We start from the raw sequence: 15289 nt of genomic DNA, 5'->3' as shown, positions 1-15289 counted from the left end.
TATAGATGTATACAGGTATTGACCCTTTGAAACCTGGGCAAATTGGCTTGATTTGTTTCAGAAACATTGGGAGAAGGTACTGAGCAACATAAGGGAAAATTACCCAGAAATTAGCAAGAAATAAGTTGAAAGTACAACAAAATTATTGAAAATTAGCAACAAAAAAAAAAGAAGGGAAAAATGAACTGAAAAAAAGCTGTTTCAAATAATTATGTTAACAATAATGTTTCATGATAATTATGATTATTGGACAAGCAGCTCAATAAAAGTGATATTGATCCAGGTGTCAAAGGGTTAAGCTTTTCTACAAGCACCCCCCACCCATAGTTTTTAATGACTTGAAGTAGTTGGCAAGTTACATACAGTGAAAAGAGGAGTGTATATATTAGATTATATTAACTGTAGGGCTAAATATTTACATTCAGGTTGTCCATGAAATAAACTATATCCGTACATTGTATCTAAACGACTGTATGTCATCTATCAGTAGGTATACTGAATATCAGACCAAACTAATAAGTATAGGGGGCATGTTTTCAGGACAGAAACATGTTCTCCTTTTGCTTTTCTGCCTGAGGAGGGTGTGTAGACTAAGCCCCGCCCCCTCCCCCTGTGGATAATCTGATTGGTCAGACTGTTATAGACAAATCAGGGATTATGAAAGTTGCTGGGTGGGAACTCAAGAAAGCTAAAACCTATGTAACGATACCTGAAAACAGTTAGGTATCTCGGTGTTATGTGACTACTTCTATAACAGTGGACTTTGAAGTTTTGTCATGAAGTTATTTAACCCCACGTAGTGTTTTCGGCGACACCGGGAGTCTCGTTTCACAAGTTAGCTTACCGGCTAATGGCTACTGACATTTGACTAATACACGGGACATGAGGGGGCACTGAGAGGTGAGCAACTTTGATAACAACATTGACATTTTAATACGTATTAGCTGTTTGGTAACTTCTTTACAGCCTGTCGCAAATGAGTTTATGTGATGTTGTTTCGGTTAGGTGACGCAGATATCTGATTAACGTCCGTACAGCCCATATAACGGCTGTAACGGCTAACGCAGCTACTTTAACTCCTCCTTTGACTGTAGCTTATTTCCCTCTTTCGTTATCTAGGAGTGCCGAGCAGGGCATCAACATGACTGCAAACCAGGCGTGACAGGTGACTGTGGAAGGAGGATAAACATGATTCAAGCACCGGGCAGAACCACCAACTTTTCGGAGGGAGACCTATGGAAAGACCCCTCTGCCCTCTCATCCAGCATGTCCATTGATAAACTCCTACCGGCTCTCCTGGAGTGCTTTGGGATTATATTATGTGGATACATCGCAGGGAGGGCGAACATCATCACGTCCACCCAGGCCAAAGGATTAGGGAATTTTGTGTCCAAATTTGCCCTTCCAGCGCTGCTGTTTAAAAACATGGTACTGCTGGACTTTGGTAATGTCATCTGGCCATTCCTGTGGAGCATCCTCATCGCCAAAGTGTCTGTGTTTTTCATTGTCTGCGTCCTCACGCTGATAGTCTCCAGTCCTGAGAGCCGCTACAGCAAGGCTGGGCTTTTCTCAATATTTGCCACCCAAAGCAATGACTTTGCTTTGGGATATCCCATTGGTAAGTATAAAGCCTTTAAGCCTGCCACCCACAGTGCTTTTCATCCATTGCTGCAACTGTAAACATGCTGTCCTAATGTTTTCCCATCCACTAAACTTAAAATTATCCGCGTGATTTACTGTAAACTACATTGGCAAACAGAATTGAATGCCACTATTTCAGGGCCCTTTCATATTAACACTGCAATCATGCAAAAAAAAAAAAAATTGTATATAGTAAGAGTTTGATCATTTCTTAACAAAGCGAGATTCATCGTTTTATACTCAGATGCATTTTCAGAAACGTAAACACAACTCTGATTATACTTATGCTGTCTCAGGCAAATTAATACACCCATTTAAGCATGATTGAATATCTGACAATAATGCAAATTTCAAATAGAGTGGACATACATTTCAGCAGTTGTTCACTCAAGTGAGACAGAATTCATAGAAACATCCATTTTCCCATGAACCATTTTTTTTCTTAAATTTGACAATCTAGTGACATTTCCCCAAAATTATGTTTTGTTTAACTTTCACTGCAGTTCCAGTTTTCACTTCATCTCCAGGAACAATCAAATTTGAACTGTTCTGTTTCATGGTCAAAGTCAGAAGAGATTTCTGCTCTTACAGAGACATTTTCAATTGTAAACATTTATATAGGGTTAGAAAATCTCTGTTAGATCCAAATGTTGCAAATTAAAATGACAGGAGAGCCATACATTGTATTGGAGGATCCCATTCTGATTCTGGTCTTATAGTTTGTTTGTTTTTTTAACCCAGCACCAGTGGAAGTTTTTTTGGATGTGCATACCCTCCACCCTATTTTTTCCAGACATTTATTTAAACTGTGAGACTTGCTGCACACCCACACAACATAATTTTGTTGTGGGGTTTATCAAGGCAGATATGAACAATGGTGCATCATGTAAAGGTGCTCAAATGAACTTATTTTTCTTTGAAGGAAGGATTTTGAAGCCTATTTGACCCAGGCATGTGCATTCACGCCGCTTTCAAACACAACAACACAGAGGGAACCTGGGTAATACCACAGTCTTATGTGTAAACATTTCTTACTCATGGAAAAAGAAGTATTTCTGAGTCGTAACGTTGTGCAGCTTTCTGCATAAGCAGACTTTTTATGTAAAATCTTGGCGAAACATGTGTCTTAACTGCCTCTGTGTCTCATGCTCCAACATGTCAAATATGTTGAGCAGGCTTTGTTGATATTGAGCAATTTTTCTTCCTCTTTATCCGCAGTTGAAGCCCTGTATAAAAGCACATACCCAGAGTACCTCCAGTACATCTACCTAGTTGCACCTGTGTCCCTGATGCTTCTAAATCCCATCGGGTTTGCCTTCTGTGAGATCCAGAAGTGGAAGAATCAGGGGAACCACCAGCAGAGTAAACTCCTAATCGTGGGACTTGTAGTCTTGCAGGTCCTGAAGAACCCTATAGTTTTCATGGTTGTCATCGGCATCATCGCCCACTTTGCCCTGCACCAGACAATTCCTCCCTTCATGGCTGAATTTGTGGACGGCTTGGCCAACTCTTTTGGGGGAGCAGCTCTGTTCTACTTGGGTCTGTCCATGGTGGGACAGTTGGGAAAATTAACCAGATCCACAGTTGTGACACTGATTTTACTCATCACAGCAAAACTGTGAGTGAAAAAAAAACTACCATAATGATGTAGTGTTATCAGATGACCTCTTTATAATGGACATGCTCTAGGAGTGTAGAGAGTCAGCAGGTTAGAGCTTTGTGAAGTGCTCCCAACATGTTGTTTGGTGCTTGTGGTTTGGGTGACTCAGGCCTTTCTCAGACCGCAAGGCTTTTTCCAAACGGGTGACATGTTGAGAGGTCTTAGGAGTGTGTAGCGTGATAATAACTAGTGTATGTAAATATTTTAGCGGCATTGCATTTAACCTAGTGTTAACTAACCCCTCAAACAATGGCTCATGACACCAGTCTTTTGATTCGACTTTCAGGTTGCTGATGCCGCTGATCTGCAAGGACATGGTGGATCTGTTGGACAACAGCAACAGCAGCGCTTTGAACCACTCAAGCCTCTCCAATTATGCCTTTCTCTATGGAGTGTTTCCCACAGCACCAAGTGTGGCCATCTATGCCGTCTATTATAATGCTGAGCTAGAAGTTGTGAGTTGCTTATATCTACCTACCAACCTCCTTTCTGACATTCAGATATTGAACTGTCTATTTTTTTGTTTTAAATGACTCACTGAATGTGATTTTTAAATTCTGTTTCCTCACAGATAACCGCTGGGATGGTGATCAGCACTTTTCTCTCTGCTCCAATAATGTATGTTTCTGCCTGGTTACTTACAATGCGCTGGATGGATCCTCAGCTTCTGATGAATTCACTGCAGAATGTCAGCTTTAACATAAGCATAGTGAGCTTGGTTGTTCTGGTGAGTCACAACTAGATACTTAAGTGTGACATATGTAAACTTGCTGGCTAATGTTTTATAACTGAGTGTGGATTGGCTGGTTCATGTGTTCATTTTTTTTGTATCTCAGGATGCAGAAACTGAGGTCAAAGTGAAGTCATGCTTCATTATGCATTTGTCACAAAATGAAAATGTTCTGCTTCATAACTGAAAGCAGTGTGATTATGGTTTATTACTTCCATAATTGGTACAATTTGCCATTGATATTACACATCTCCTGTTCATCTGATTCCAAATGAAATTAAAATACAAAATTTAACTTCTTGCAAGGTGTTTGAAGGCAGTCTGACATTAAAAAACTTAGAGGATTTGTAGGCTAACAGATGTTTTACTGACTGATAGACCTACTTCCTCATTCGATTAATTATCACTTTCAGATTATCTTTAAAGAACCTGCATGTTGTTGCTTTAACAACGAATAATCTTTGTAGGGATGAAACATGTTTGTATTCTGCAGTATTTTATACTGTAATTGTTCACCTTTAGTATTTCTTAAGCAAGCCATTCTGTTGAATAATTTCACCTTTTGCTTTTAAATATAATAACCAGACAACAATTATTGATATTAGTCATAGTTAGCTTCTGTGCAAAAGTCTGTTTGTGGGGTAACATAAATCATTTTAAAATGTGTTTTCTCCAGGTGTGGACAATTACTGTCATGTTTTTAAGTAAGAAATTCAAGAGGCTGCCTCACATGTTTACAGTCAACCTTTTTTTGGCACAGGTGAGCACACTTAAACACACTTTCCCAACTGATTTGATTTCCAGTAATTATATGGACAAAAGAAATCCACCTGTAGGCGAAACTTCACATCAGTAAATGTTTGCATTTATGCCATTGTCTCTAGTTTCTAACTTGTGTTGGGATGATCCTGTGGAACTTTGTGGTGAAAGAAGACAGCTTCGTCATGCAGGTCCTGACGTTCACATTATTATGTACCTCACTCTACAGTACCTATGTTTGGCCAGGTATGCTATTTGCGCACAACCATCCGCCCACATTAAGCTCACATTTCCTGCATTCATTATCTTGGTGAGCTCAGACATCTGAAGAATGATTGCTAATTTTTTAAATGTTGTCACATTTTGTCGTTACAGGTTTAATAGCACTCTCTCTTGTGCTTATGAAGGGTTTTGAGGATGTGAAAGTTTCACCAGGCATGTTTGTCATTGCAGGCTGGGGGTGAGTCACTATAAAGAGGACTAAACACAGAAATGAAACTAAGCTAGATTGTATTGTATACTCGAAAGTGGAGCCATAAGCAGAATGTCTACTCTTAAGTAAAATTAACATGTTGGGCAATATTCGCATACATGGACAGGTACCACCCAAAGCTAAGAGCAAGAGCACTGAGGGTGATTTTTCAGGTGTAATGGTACCTCACTTGAATTAAATGATCAAACTTTTTAGATTTCTGAAGATTCAGTCTGCAATTCAGTGCCATTTAACTGATTTATGTTTTGCATTTGGTAACACCAGTGATTTTGTTGTGAATTTTGTCTGTTAAAATAGGGTTCCAGCCTCAGTGACTGCTGTGTTGCTCATTTCTGGACAAAGAATGTCTGACACAATTGACTCTGCTTTCTTTTACGGCAAACCACAGGTAACAACATAAGTGGAAATCATTCATTTTTTCTGCCATTTAAAGTTCCTGTATTGTAAAAAGTCAGATTTAAATCCCATTTTATCATAAGCATGTATAGATGCTTCATAAGTACTGCACAAATATCAAAACACTCATTCCACAGAGAAATACACACAACCTGTATTCAAAAAGTGTGCCGTTAAATAAGCCGTCAGGACTTCTGTAAAGTTGTAATGTCACAGCTATACAATATGAAGGCAGAAATGCCGCCATAGTGCAGTTACAGTCGTTCCCTGGATGTATTGACAGTGTAGAGATTTTGAGAGTGCAAATGTGAAAGATATGAAAACCCTGACTTATCAGAGCAGACTGGGCATTTTCAGGAGGGGGCTCAAAGAGAGAGGTGTTAAACAGAGCTTTTCAGACTCAATGAATACAGGCATATTCAAGCAGACAGTATGAGAAAAATAATGTAAACACGTATGTATGTATGCATGTAAACACGCTCTAGTAGTAACCCAAGATATAAGACTGAACCTTAAAATGTGCATAATTTGAGACCTTTAAGAACTATTTCTGAACCCACCGAGAATAACTCAAAAGTTGCTTGTCTGTTTGTGTGTGTTCTTTTACAGATAATCTGTACCACAGTTGTACTTGCCTTTGGTATACTGCTGGGAGGGAGCTCTCTTGTTTGTCTCAGTAGAGGAAGCTGGGCCCAAAATGACCAAACCCAAGAGGAAGACTCAGCAGAGGCTCTTGTGACTGAGGTTGACCCAGAAAACCAGACTCTGTTTGAGCCAGTCACATCATCTGGAGATCCCAACGGAGGTATTTTTACATGCAGAGATCATCTAAGTGAGACTTTAATTCAACCGTTTAATCTTTGCTAGTATGTCACCTTAATGACACTGAATAAATACTAGGTTGCCAAGTACAATAGTGTGGTGATTAATATCACAGCACATGATAATCACTAGAGCATATAGAGGAAGTTCTTATATCTTAAAATGTTTTGTCAGTTGACAGAGTTCCAGTTAAAAGGAAAAGAAAAGAACAATCAATAATCCAAAGTCAAGACTAACTCCTTATCTATAAGTCTACAGCAAACTGCCACGTAGGCAATGTAACTTCTGTCTGATGTTCTTCCTCCTACAGATCATTTTCATATACATGGGTGAAAAAAAAATCCCCTCGAGTCACAAAGTATACACTGAAAAAAAGCAGGAACAAACTTTTTGAATGTCACTATCTGTAGGAAACATGGTATCTGAAGTTCCTGATAATTTGACTTAGTTATTTGAAGTTAATGTTGAACACATAATTTCTTATAAATCAAGCCATAGAAACAAATGTTTGAACTGAGCTTCTATGGTTTGTTTAATATTTGAAAGGAAATGTTAAGAAGTCAGTGTTAAGATTAATTGACGTTCTGTTACAATAGATGCAAACCAGCTCTGCAGGTGGTGAAGGGAAACACTTCATAACTATATGAATGTGATGTGTAGGATACAAGGTTGTTACAATATATTATGATTCTAACATCTCATTGCAAGTACTGTTAATATACTGATAAAAATTAAGTGGGTGGTAAATAGAAACTGCTTAAAAATACTCAGATCATTAAGGGAAAGTTGGGTCTAGTCACATAGGAAGTTGCATGAAAACATTCTCAAGTTATTCAACATATATTTATGTCAATTGTTGAAAAGTGAAAGTGTATGTTTCAGTATCACTATTAGCTTTATAATGGTAGTAATGTTGTATTATTCATATATTGCATGTGTTTTTTGCCTCTCGTGTGAACTTGGAGGATATTTAAGTAGCATGGTGAAGAATCACTCACTTTTATCACTTTGTTATCAGCGTGCCTCATATGTGACTGTGCACCAACCCAGCCCATGCCTGACATGATCATCAGCACAAATGTGAACAACACACCAACCACACTCACAGGTACTGTATTTATAAGTAATAAGCATACATTTTCATTTTGCAGGAATAAATAAAAAGAAAATAATTTCTCTCCTCCGTGCAGAGCTGAAGAGTCTCTAATGCAGCCTTCAATCATGTCAGTCAGTGCTTGTGAACTGTGATTAAACTGTCAAACTGGGCAGTGCTGGTCAAATATGAATCAAGAACATTTTACTACATCGTATATTTCTCGTCTCAAATATTTTCAGAAACAAATTTTAGCGTGCTGTTCAGTGGTTATATGAGAAACAATGTGACATTTGATCAAAGTACCAAGCGTCATCCATCGGCCAGACCAACCTTCTCTTTTGCATCTTAACAGTACACTAAAAGTTTCTGACAATATCTGTGGTTAGAAATAGGCAATGCAGTAACAGAATCTTGATTCATATTTGATCAACACTGCCTAGTTTGACTGCAGTTCACAGGCAACATTTGACTCAAATCTGATTAGTTATTTTTGTTTACATGTGTTAATGACATTAGAAGCCCTAAAAGGCAATACAGAAGGCAAAGGAATATCATTTTTTCACAGATTATCTGTCTCCTTTAGTCCTGTGTGAATATAGTGAAGGTTTCAAAAAATATGGCAAAAGATTTTTTATAAAATCTGCCAACTAAAGCTTTAAACCTCAATAGGCAAAACCTAAACATCAGCACAGAATGATCATAAACATTAAGAAGGAACAGCTTTTCGTGGACATTAAGTATTTCTGCGTTGTGCTACCCTCCTCAGGTCAGTGTGAGAACAGCTGCGTGTCCACAGACTGCCTGCTTGCCCGAGTGGAGGAGCTCCAACAGGTTGCAGATAGACAAGTGGCCCGTCATGTGCTCTTATGTCTGCTTCTGACTGTCAGCTTGCTTGCTGTGAGTAAACCACCACCTTTCACTTCTACAGTGACATGAAGTCAGCCTTACTGCCTGCATCATTATATTTAGTGCATCACAAACCAAATCAGACACAAATGGCTGAGCTGTGTAATTTCCAAATCACTCACTCAGTGTCGGAGGAAGCCTTCTCGAAAGAAACCCATTAGAAAATTATTATGTTTGGATTATTATTATAGAAAATATATTAAATATGACTAGTAAATATCAATAAATCGTGTGGTGGTTAAATGTGTTTCTGTGAATGTAAATAAACTGTAAATGCACATATTTTTTAAGGCTGTTCAGTACATGTACTTAATGTACTGAGTTCACTCAACTGGTTGTTGTTCTGTAAGCAGGATTATTCTAGTTGTACATCTCAAATGGAAAACCCCTCTGATTTCCTGTTACGGCAGAACCTGTCCAGCTGCTTGTGGTTGCTCTTCAATGCTGTTCCTGGTAGACTCTACCTGGAGCTGCAGTTCTTCTGTGCTGTGGCCAACTATGGACAGGTTGGTGTACCCGATACTGTGGGACCAAGACTGTAAACATAAATCACCCCTGCAGCCCCAGTTTCATTACATGTTTTCTGTCACCAGGGTTTTCTCTCCTTTGCTCTGTTTGGACTGGACAAGCATTTAATTATACTGCCGTTTAAGAAGAGGTAAAGAACATTTATGTGATTAAACAACGCCTTGCACATTTTAAGTTTTTTTTATACACACAACATAGCATATGAGCTGTGTATACATACTCTGTTCATATTTTGTTTTTGTGAATGTTGTTTAGGTTATACAGTCTGTGGCATGGAAGGAAGCAAGAACAGCAACCGGAGACTGATTTACCCGAGGAAATCAGGATGACTTGCACTCAGTTCACCAAATACCACAAGGATCAGTGTTTCATTGACATTGTCAAAAAAAGAAGGTGAGGGCTCGTTGTCTTACTCACTGCAGCTCTGGTCAGAGGTCGATGAGAAATGTCTTGAATAAACATGTTCTCTAACATGTGGAGAAATAAGTCCCGCGGCCAGATGCATAAATGATGTTTACGCACAAAAACAATGCGTACAAAAACCTTACACATTAACTGGTATTACTAAAGGAGGAAGTGTGTAACGAGCATGTGTGCACCTTTCACATTCTTCACACTAGATGTACTCACAGTTTTAGCTGAGATAGCCACCAGTGAAATAATGAGGAGGAGATTAAATATAAGGTCATAAAGATAATATTGTTTTCAGGTTGTTTGCTGATTTCACTCATTATTATTTTTGCTACACATCATAAAATGCACCTCAAATTATTTATGAGTGATAATTTCATAATTTTTTGTTATATTCACCCCTATTAATGATCATTTAATTTTGTCATGAAGCACTTTGTAAAGAAAGTTTAAACATGTGCGCTAGGAATTATTAATTAATCATCCTCCTTACGTTTAATATTCATGATGATTGAGATTTTAGCGTTTAATAATAATGATGATTGAGATTTTACTGCAGTGATGGTTTCCAGAAATGTTTTAGAAAGATTAAGTGGTATAGAAGCTACGTGTTTCCACAGCTGCTGTTCTGGCACCGTTGGCGAACCTTGCTAATGTGGACAGTCTGTGAAATTGCTCTTTACAGAGTTTCTCATTGAAAGGTAACAAATGGTGGAGGAGCACCGGTATCATAATGCAAACTCGTGTTTAAGTGGGAATTGTGGGCGTGGAGAAAACTAACATGACAAAGTGATTGAGTTATACAACAGAGACAGGCGTACGCACAACTCTATGAACCTGACAAAAAGACTGTGTATGCATATTTCTGCTTTTGTGGTGACACACAGTTTTAGTCGCAAATCCAGAGTTAAATGCATCTGGGCCCTTGTAGTCATTTGAATACAAAAATACATTGCAAAAATATTACTTCTTAAAGTTTTGGTGCATGTGGGCTCTATTTGCTTCCTCTCTTTTTCCATAAAAAGTTTATGGACCTTTAAGTGAATGGTTCTTTTGACATTCAGGTGTGGGAAGAGGACTCAGGTGGACTGTTTTCTTGGCTGTGAACTTGTGGAGTGGCTCCAGCAGGTGGGCTTGGCTCAGGACCAAGGTGAGGCGGTACTCTATGGGACACGGTTAGAGCAGGGTGGCGTGCTCCAGCACATCAAGCAGGAACACGGCTTTCAAGACAGCCGCCTTTATTACCGCTTCATGACATAAGACACAAAGCAGATATTTCATGACATGACATGTCAAGTACATCTTCAGGTGCAGCAACAGGAAGAGCATGCCTGATCTTTAAATAGTACCTGCACCCAAACTGTAAATTATATTTGCACTGCCATGCTTTGTGCACACCCTGCACAGTACAGCCCTTTACAATGCAGTATTGTGCAGCGTAACATCCCGTCGAGTGCTGGAACACACCACAGCTGACTGTGATTTTGAGTGTGTTCAGAGGAGCGTGAACCTTGAAAAAGGCCAGTGTGTAATGCATTGCGTGGAGTTGATCTTAAAGGGCATTTGCATTTTTATGTCTTAGTTTTGCAGTTTTACTTTTAATATTTCACTCACCAGGATAATTGTTGAGATTTTGAGTTGTGGCAACATTGCTACAGCAGTCACTCAGGACAGAAACAAGAGCTGTCAGATGATAATAAACATATAGTAAACCCTCTATTTAACTAGATTATCAGCACCATTTATTTTGAGGTAAAAGCCACAGTGGGAGTGCCTGAAATGTCACTTATAGTCCCTTTTATCAATGTGAGGACACGTAACCTTAGAGTTTAATGAAGTCCATCATAAAATTCAAACTAATATCAACAACAGACAGTAATAATTCTAAGATTTGACAGTTTTCCTTGCAAGTTAACATTGTACAGTTTTTTTATGCCAAACTGTCAGTTTTCCTTGCGCTGTTTAACCCTGTTGTAGTTATGTTGCTGCATCCTTTAATCTGCGATGAAGCTGGTGAGTAAAATTTTAACTTAACCAAAAAGAACTGACAACCAAAACTGTAAAATAAGATGTTTTCTTTTAATGTGCATTTTCAATAATAACATAACAGGTGTTGCTGATTTTAAAAGGGACTGACTTTGCTGCTGCTTTTTTAAAAGGATTTTATGCAGTTGACGTATAGACTTGGACTTTTGGTTGTGTTATGTTGTGTCATTGTGTGAGAAATTATGCACAAAGAGCTCTCCTAATAGAGTGTATTTGTGGTGGGCAAAAAATGTTACACTTCTGCTGAATGTATTCCTTTACTGAGACATTTCAGAGTGAATTACTCTGACTCTTACCAAAGCCACATGCCAAAATAAAAAAAGGGAAGATGTGGTTCAATCTGCATCCATTTTAAGAGTTTGTTTTTAGTCAGTTTCGTTTATGATTAAGTTTGTTTCACCACTTAGTTAACTGGTAATGTAGCATGAAGCATGGTTTTTGATAATCTACAGTTTAATATGACTTGGCACTGATGTAGAAATGTGATTCATCAAGGCTGTTGGTGGTTTCCCTGCCAGTTCGAAGAAGAAAATCAAGTATTTTCCATGTTGCAATGATAATTGCCACTTAGAAATTAAAAAGCCATTAATAAGAAGTGAACTTAGGCAGTGTTAATGTTTGTCCTTACCTGAAAGTGATCACATTAACATTGAAAATGAGCTGCTGTAATTCTTTTTTTTCTCTCAGGTATTGAGTAATGCAAGTAGAAATGTAAATACATTATTTTTGTTTATTATTAATTCAATCATGTTAAGAAATCTGGTGTAAAAGTGGTCTTTTTTTTTTTTTTTAGAAAAGATACTAAAATATAATGTATAGCACACAAATTCTGTCAAAGGGACTATATTTATTATTGTGCTGTTCTTTTAAAATAAATTTCATCACAGAACCCTGAAACATGTAGCACGTAATGAATTTGTTATTTTCTGCAATGATTTGATACATAAAGGTCAACAGTTTCACCCAGATTGTACAACATTGGATTTGGGAAATTTACTGCCTTAGCGTCCTTGGCTGCATTATTTTTTCTACAGTTCTTTTGATAACTTTTCAGTTGTTTTCTGATTCATCATACATGCATGATTCTAATATCTAAATGAAAGGTAAAATGCAGTGACATATGCTGCTAATGTCACCCTGGAATCATGTTTTATATTTTTAGCTTTTGCCATACGCATACATCTCATCCTGAACAGAGCGTGGGAACAGATCTTCCCAACGTTTAGGGTTCTCAATACCCTGTGAAAGAAGTTCCTCCATCTGTGTCATCTTTTCCTTCTCCAGCTGCCTCATACTTTCTGTGATCTTCTTTCCTCTGTCCTGTAGACAAAAAAAAAAAAAAGATTTGTAAGCACATTTTCAGCCTCGGCTACACTAAATCGAGTAACAAATTTAGGTAAATTGCCTGCTTGAATTAAATTGTTAAACCTTGTAAGATTCAACAATGGCAGCCACCAGTTCATGTTTGACAAACAACTCGTGTTTGCGGTCAGGTTTGCTCTGGAAGCGGGGTTTCTTCTTGACAGGGTCATCTGGACCGTAACTGGGAGAGGTCGTCTCCTTCAGCTCGTTGACGTGATTCACAAAGATGAAAGGTTTGAATACAGACCTGTTGTGCAAAAGAATGACTTATTAAATCATTTTCTGCTGTTTTTTTAAAGGCTGCTTCATCAACTAGAGTGAGATCAAGCGCTGTACCTTTCAGGGTCTGGAGTTGCTGTAAAATAGTGAACCCCTGGCAGAGCAGGATCTGTGGGTATCACAGACACCATACTCCCTGTTGTCATGAACATGCCCTCCATGTTGATGCCGCTATCTTTGTCCCTTAGGATATCCATCATTGTCTCAGCAGTGATGTGACCTTCAGTAAATAAAATCAACACATGCTTAAACACAGGTAGAAGTCATGTAACTTTATCCTGCTGCGTGTTTCCGCAGTGAAATGTGCATTACAAACCGTCACTCTTTTGCAGCAACTTCTTCCCCTCACAGTACCGGCTCCCAGAGGCTTCTATTCTGGCTGTAGTCGTAAAGGAGTAGACGGTGGCAAAGTTGAACTTAGACTTTCCATCCCACCAGCCCTTGCTTTGTGCATATTCCCTCATTTTTGGATGTTCCTTGTCTATTTTAGTCGTTATGCCATACTGGTTTGAGATGTTGCGGTATCCAGCTAGAGAGGTTTAAAAATAAGAGAATTAGCCACCAGTATTAAAACTTACCATTATTCAACAGCGACCTAATCACTGCAATGTGTTATTATAAAACTCAGCATGATTCTGCATCAATTTATCTACAGTAACAGTGCAGTACAATTACACAAAGTAAAAGGAAGGCAGCCCTCTTAAGCAGATTTAAAGGCATAATGAAGGCTTGGACTGACAGCTATTATGGGGTTTTCTGTGTTTTTTTAAACCATAAGTGACCGTATTTAGACGAGAGGTTGGAGCTGTGGAGGAGCGAGGAATCTGACTGACACACCTTGTTGATGGTCACTCAAGCGTCTGCGCCCTTAAATTAGCGTAACTTAAAAATTGGTACTTATTCTTTGCATTCTCTTAATAAATACCTTCCACTCTCTCTGCTGCCCAGTACTTCCCAGATGTTTCCAGCAGCCATGCCTCCTTCCTGTCTGAGATGAGGAAGCTGTTGTGGTAGGTGAAGCCACTCTCATCTTCCATGCAGGATCCTCCCTGGCCATATTTCTCCAGCAGCTCAGTAATGACATCCACAGCTTTCTCAGCTGAATCCGCTCTCTCGAGTCCGAGCCTGGAAAATTGTATTGTCCCAGATTTATATTTTGCTTTGAGTGTTTCTCAAAAATGTATTCTGAACTAGAAGGGAAAAAAATATGCTATATTATTTCTGGTTGGTAACATGTCATTAAACTTCCCTTTGCACCTCAAGTTGAAGGTTGTTTTGCAAGTAGCAGAGGCTTGGTAATACAAAAGATTGCTTCTACCTGACAAGATCCATGCCGAGGAGAGCTTCGTCACCATCTGCACTCTCTTTGCCCCACACTGCTTCATTTCCAATACACACTTGATGCTCATTTGCACCCATTTCTGCTCCCCACAGCCATGCTGGTTTGCTCAACACAACTGCATAAGTGTGGGCAACCTGCTCAATCTCTATGTATGTACACTGTTCATGAGAGGAACAAGACACAGACAAAAAACGGTTAATGGTTATATAACGGCACTGTCACCAAGCTGCACTCCAGTGTGGGAAATTGGAGGTTGGAGGGAAATAAGCTATCTGTGTCACCTACCTCAACTTTCTCCTCTGCTTCATAGTCTTTGGCAGGAAAATACACCACCTCCTGGACTTCATCACAAGGCCTGTCAGAGTTTTTCCCAAAGATGATGCGTTGTCCCTCAGTGGAGGGGGGCAGAGCCACAAAGGTGTCACAGGAGGATGGGTGCATATTGAATCACACAATTGCTGAGAGTTAAGAGAAAGAACAGTTGACTGGATTTGTCATAAATCGTATTTAATTTTAAGAGCTGCATTGGCATAAACACCCAATGAACTTTGCAACAACTTGAATACACGTCACTAATATTAGATCAGATTTAAAGGTAAATGTTAGCATTACATCTGCTGTTTAGACGCCAGATAGAGACAAGCCAGTGTTCAGTGCCATGTAATGCGGTTGCTATACTCATTATTATAACAGGGTAGCCTTACCTATGTTTGCCAGTCTTGCCGAGCACTGTCACTGTAGGTTTCTATTCTCATGTCTGTTTACTTAGAATCACATCGGCAATGGTTCACTCTGACACGGAAACAGTACAGTCACGT

General features: G+C 38.9%; 2 protein-coding genes across 3 annotated transcripts; one reads left to right on the top strand and one right to left on the bottom strand.

Moving 5' to 3' along the window:
- The first annotated feature begins 648 nt into the window (after positions 1–648).
- Positions 649–12437, top strand: gpr155a (G protein-coupled receptor 155a). Its single transcript, XM_042494092.1, has 16 exons — positions 649–900; positions 1120–1618; positions 2860–3259; positions 3588–3756; positions 3873–4028; positions 4708–4791; positions 4916–5036; positions 5166–5250; positions 5581–5671; positions 6289–6484; positions 7520–7609; positions 8364–8494; positions 8914–9009; positions 9097–9161; positions 9287–9424; positions 10507–12437. The coding sequence occupies exons 2-16, from the start codon at positions 1189–1191 to the stop codon at positions 10700–10702; spliced, it is 2448 nt and encodes an 815-aa protein (XP_042350026.1). The 5' UTR covers positions 649–900; positions 1120–1188; the 3' UTR covers positions 10703–12437.
- scrn3 (secernin 3) lies at positions 12316–15262 on the bottom strand. 2 transcript variants are annotated; one of them, XM_042494095.1, is made up of 8 exons: positions 15176–15262; positions 14757–14929; positions 14448–14629; positions 14055–14254; positions 13446–13658; positions 13187–13349; positions 12917–13097; positions 12316–12808 (listed from the first exon to the last, which is right to left on the bottom strand). In XM_042494095.1, exons 2-8 carry the CDS (start codon positions 14910–14912, stop codon positions 12647–12649), a joined length of 1257 nt encoding a protein of 418 aa, XP_042350029.1. In that variant the 5' UTR covers positions 14913–14929; positions 15176–15262; the 3' UTR covers positions 12316–12646. The 2 variants fall into 2 exon arrangements, with proteins under 2 accessions (XP_042350029.1, XP_042350028.1); XM_042494094.1 differs by lacking the exon at positions 15176–15262 and adding an exon at positions 15084–15165.
- Between the last annotated feature and the right edge of the window lie 27 nt (positions 15263–15289).

Source organism: Plectropomus leopardus, chromosome 10, assembly GCF_008729295.1.
Source record: "Plectropomus leopardus isolate mb chromosome 10, YSFRI_Pleo_2.0, whole genome shotgun sequence".
Taxonomy (NCBI): Eukaryota; Metazoa; Chordata; class Actinopteri; order Perciformes; family Serranidae; genus Plectropomus; species Plectropomus leopardus.
This window is presented reverse-complemented; position numbering and strand designations above follow the sequence as displayed.

Coding starts and splice junctions, on each gene's coding strand:
- gpr155a (XM_042494092.1), top strand. CDS start 1,189: ATGATTCAAGCACCGGGCAGAACCACCAACTTTTCGGAGGGAGACCTA. Junction 9,010..9,096: donor CTGTGGCCAACTATGGACAG/GTTGGTGTACCC, acceptor TTCTGTCACCAG/GGTTTTCTCTCCTTTGCTCT. Junction 9,162..9,286: donor ATACTGCCGTTTAAGAAGAG/GTAAAGAACATT, acceptor AATGTTGTTTAG/GTTATACAGTCTGTGGCATG.
- scrn3 (XM_042494095.1), bottom strand. CDS start 14,912: ATGCACCCATCCTCCTGTGACACCTTTGTGGCTCTGCCCCCCTCCACT. Junction 14,255..14,447: donor CTCGGCATGGATCTTGTCAG/GTAGAAGCAATC, acceptor ACAATTTTCCAG/GCTCGGACTCGAGAGAGCGG. Junction 13,098..13,186: donor GCAACTCCAGACCCTGAAAG/GTACAGCGCTTG, acceptor TTTGCACAACAG/GTCTGTATTCAAACCTTTCA.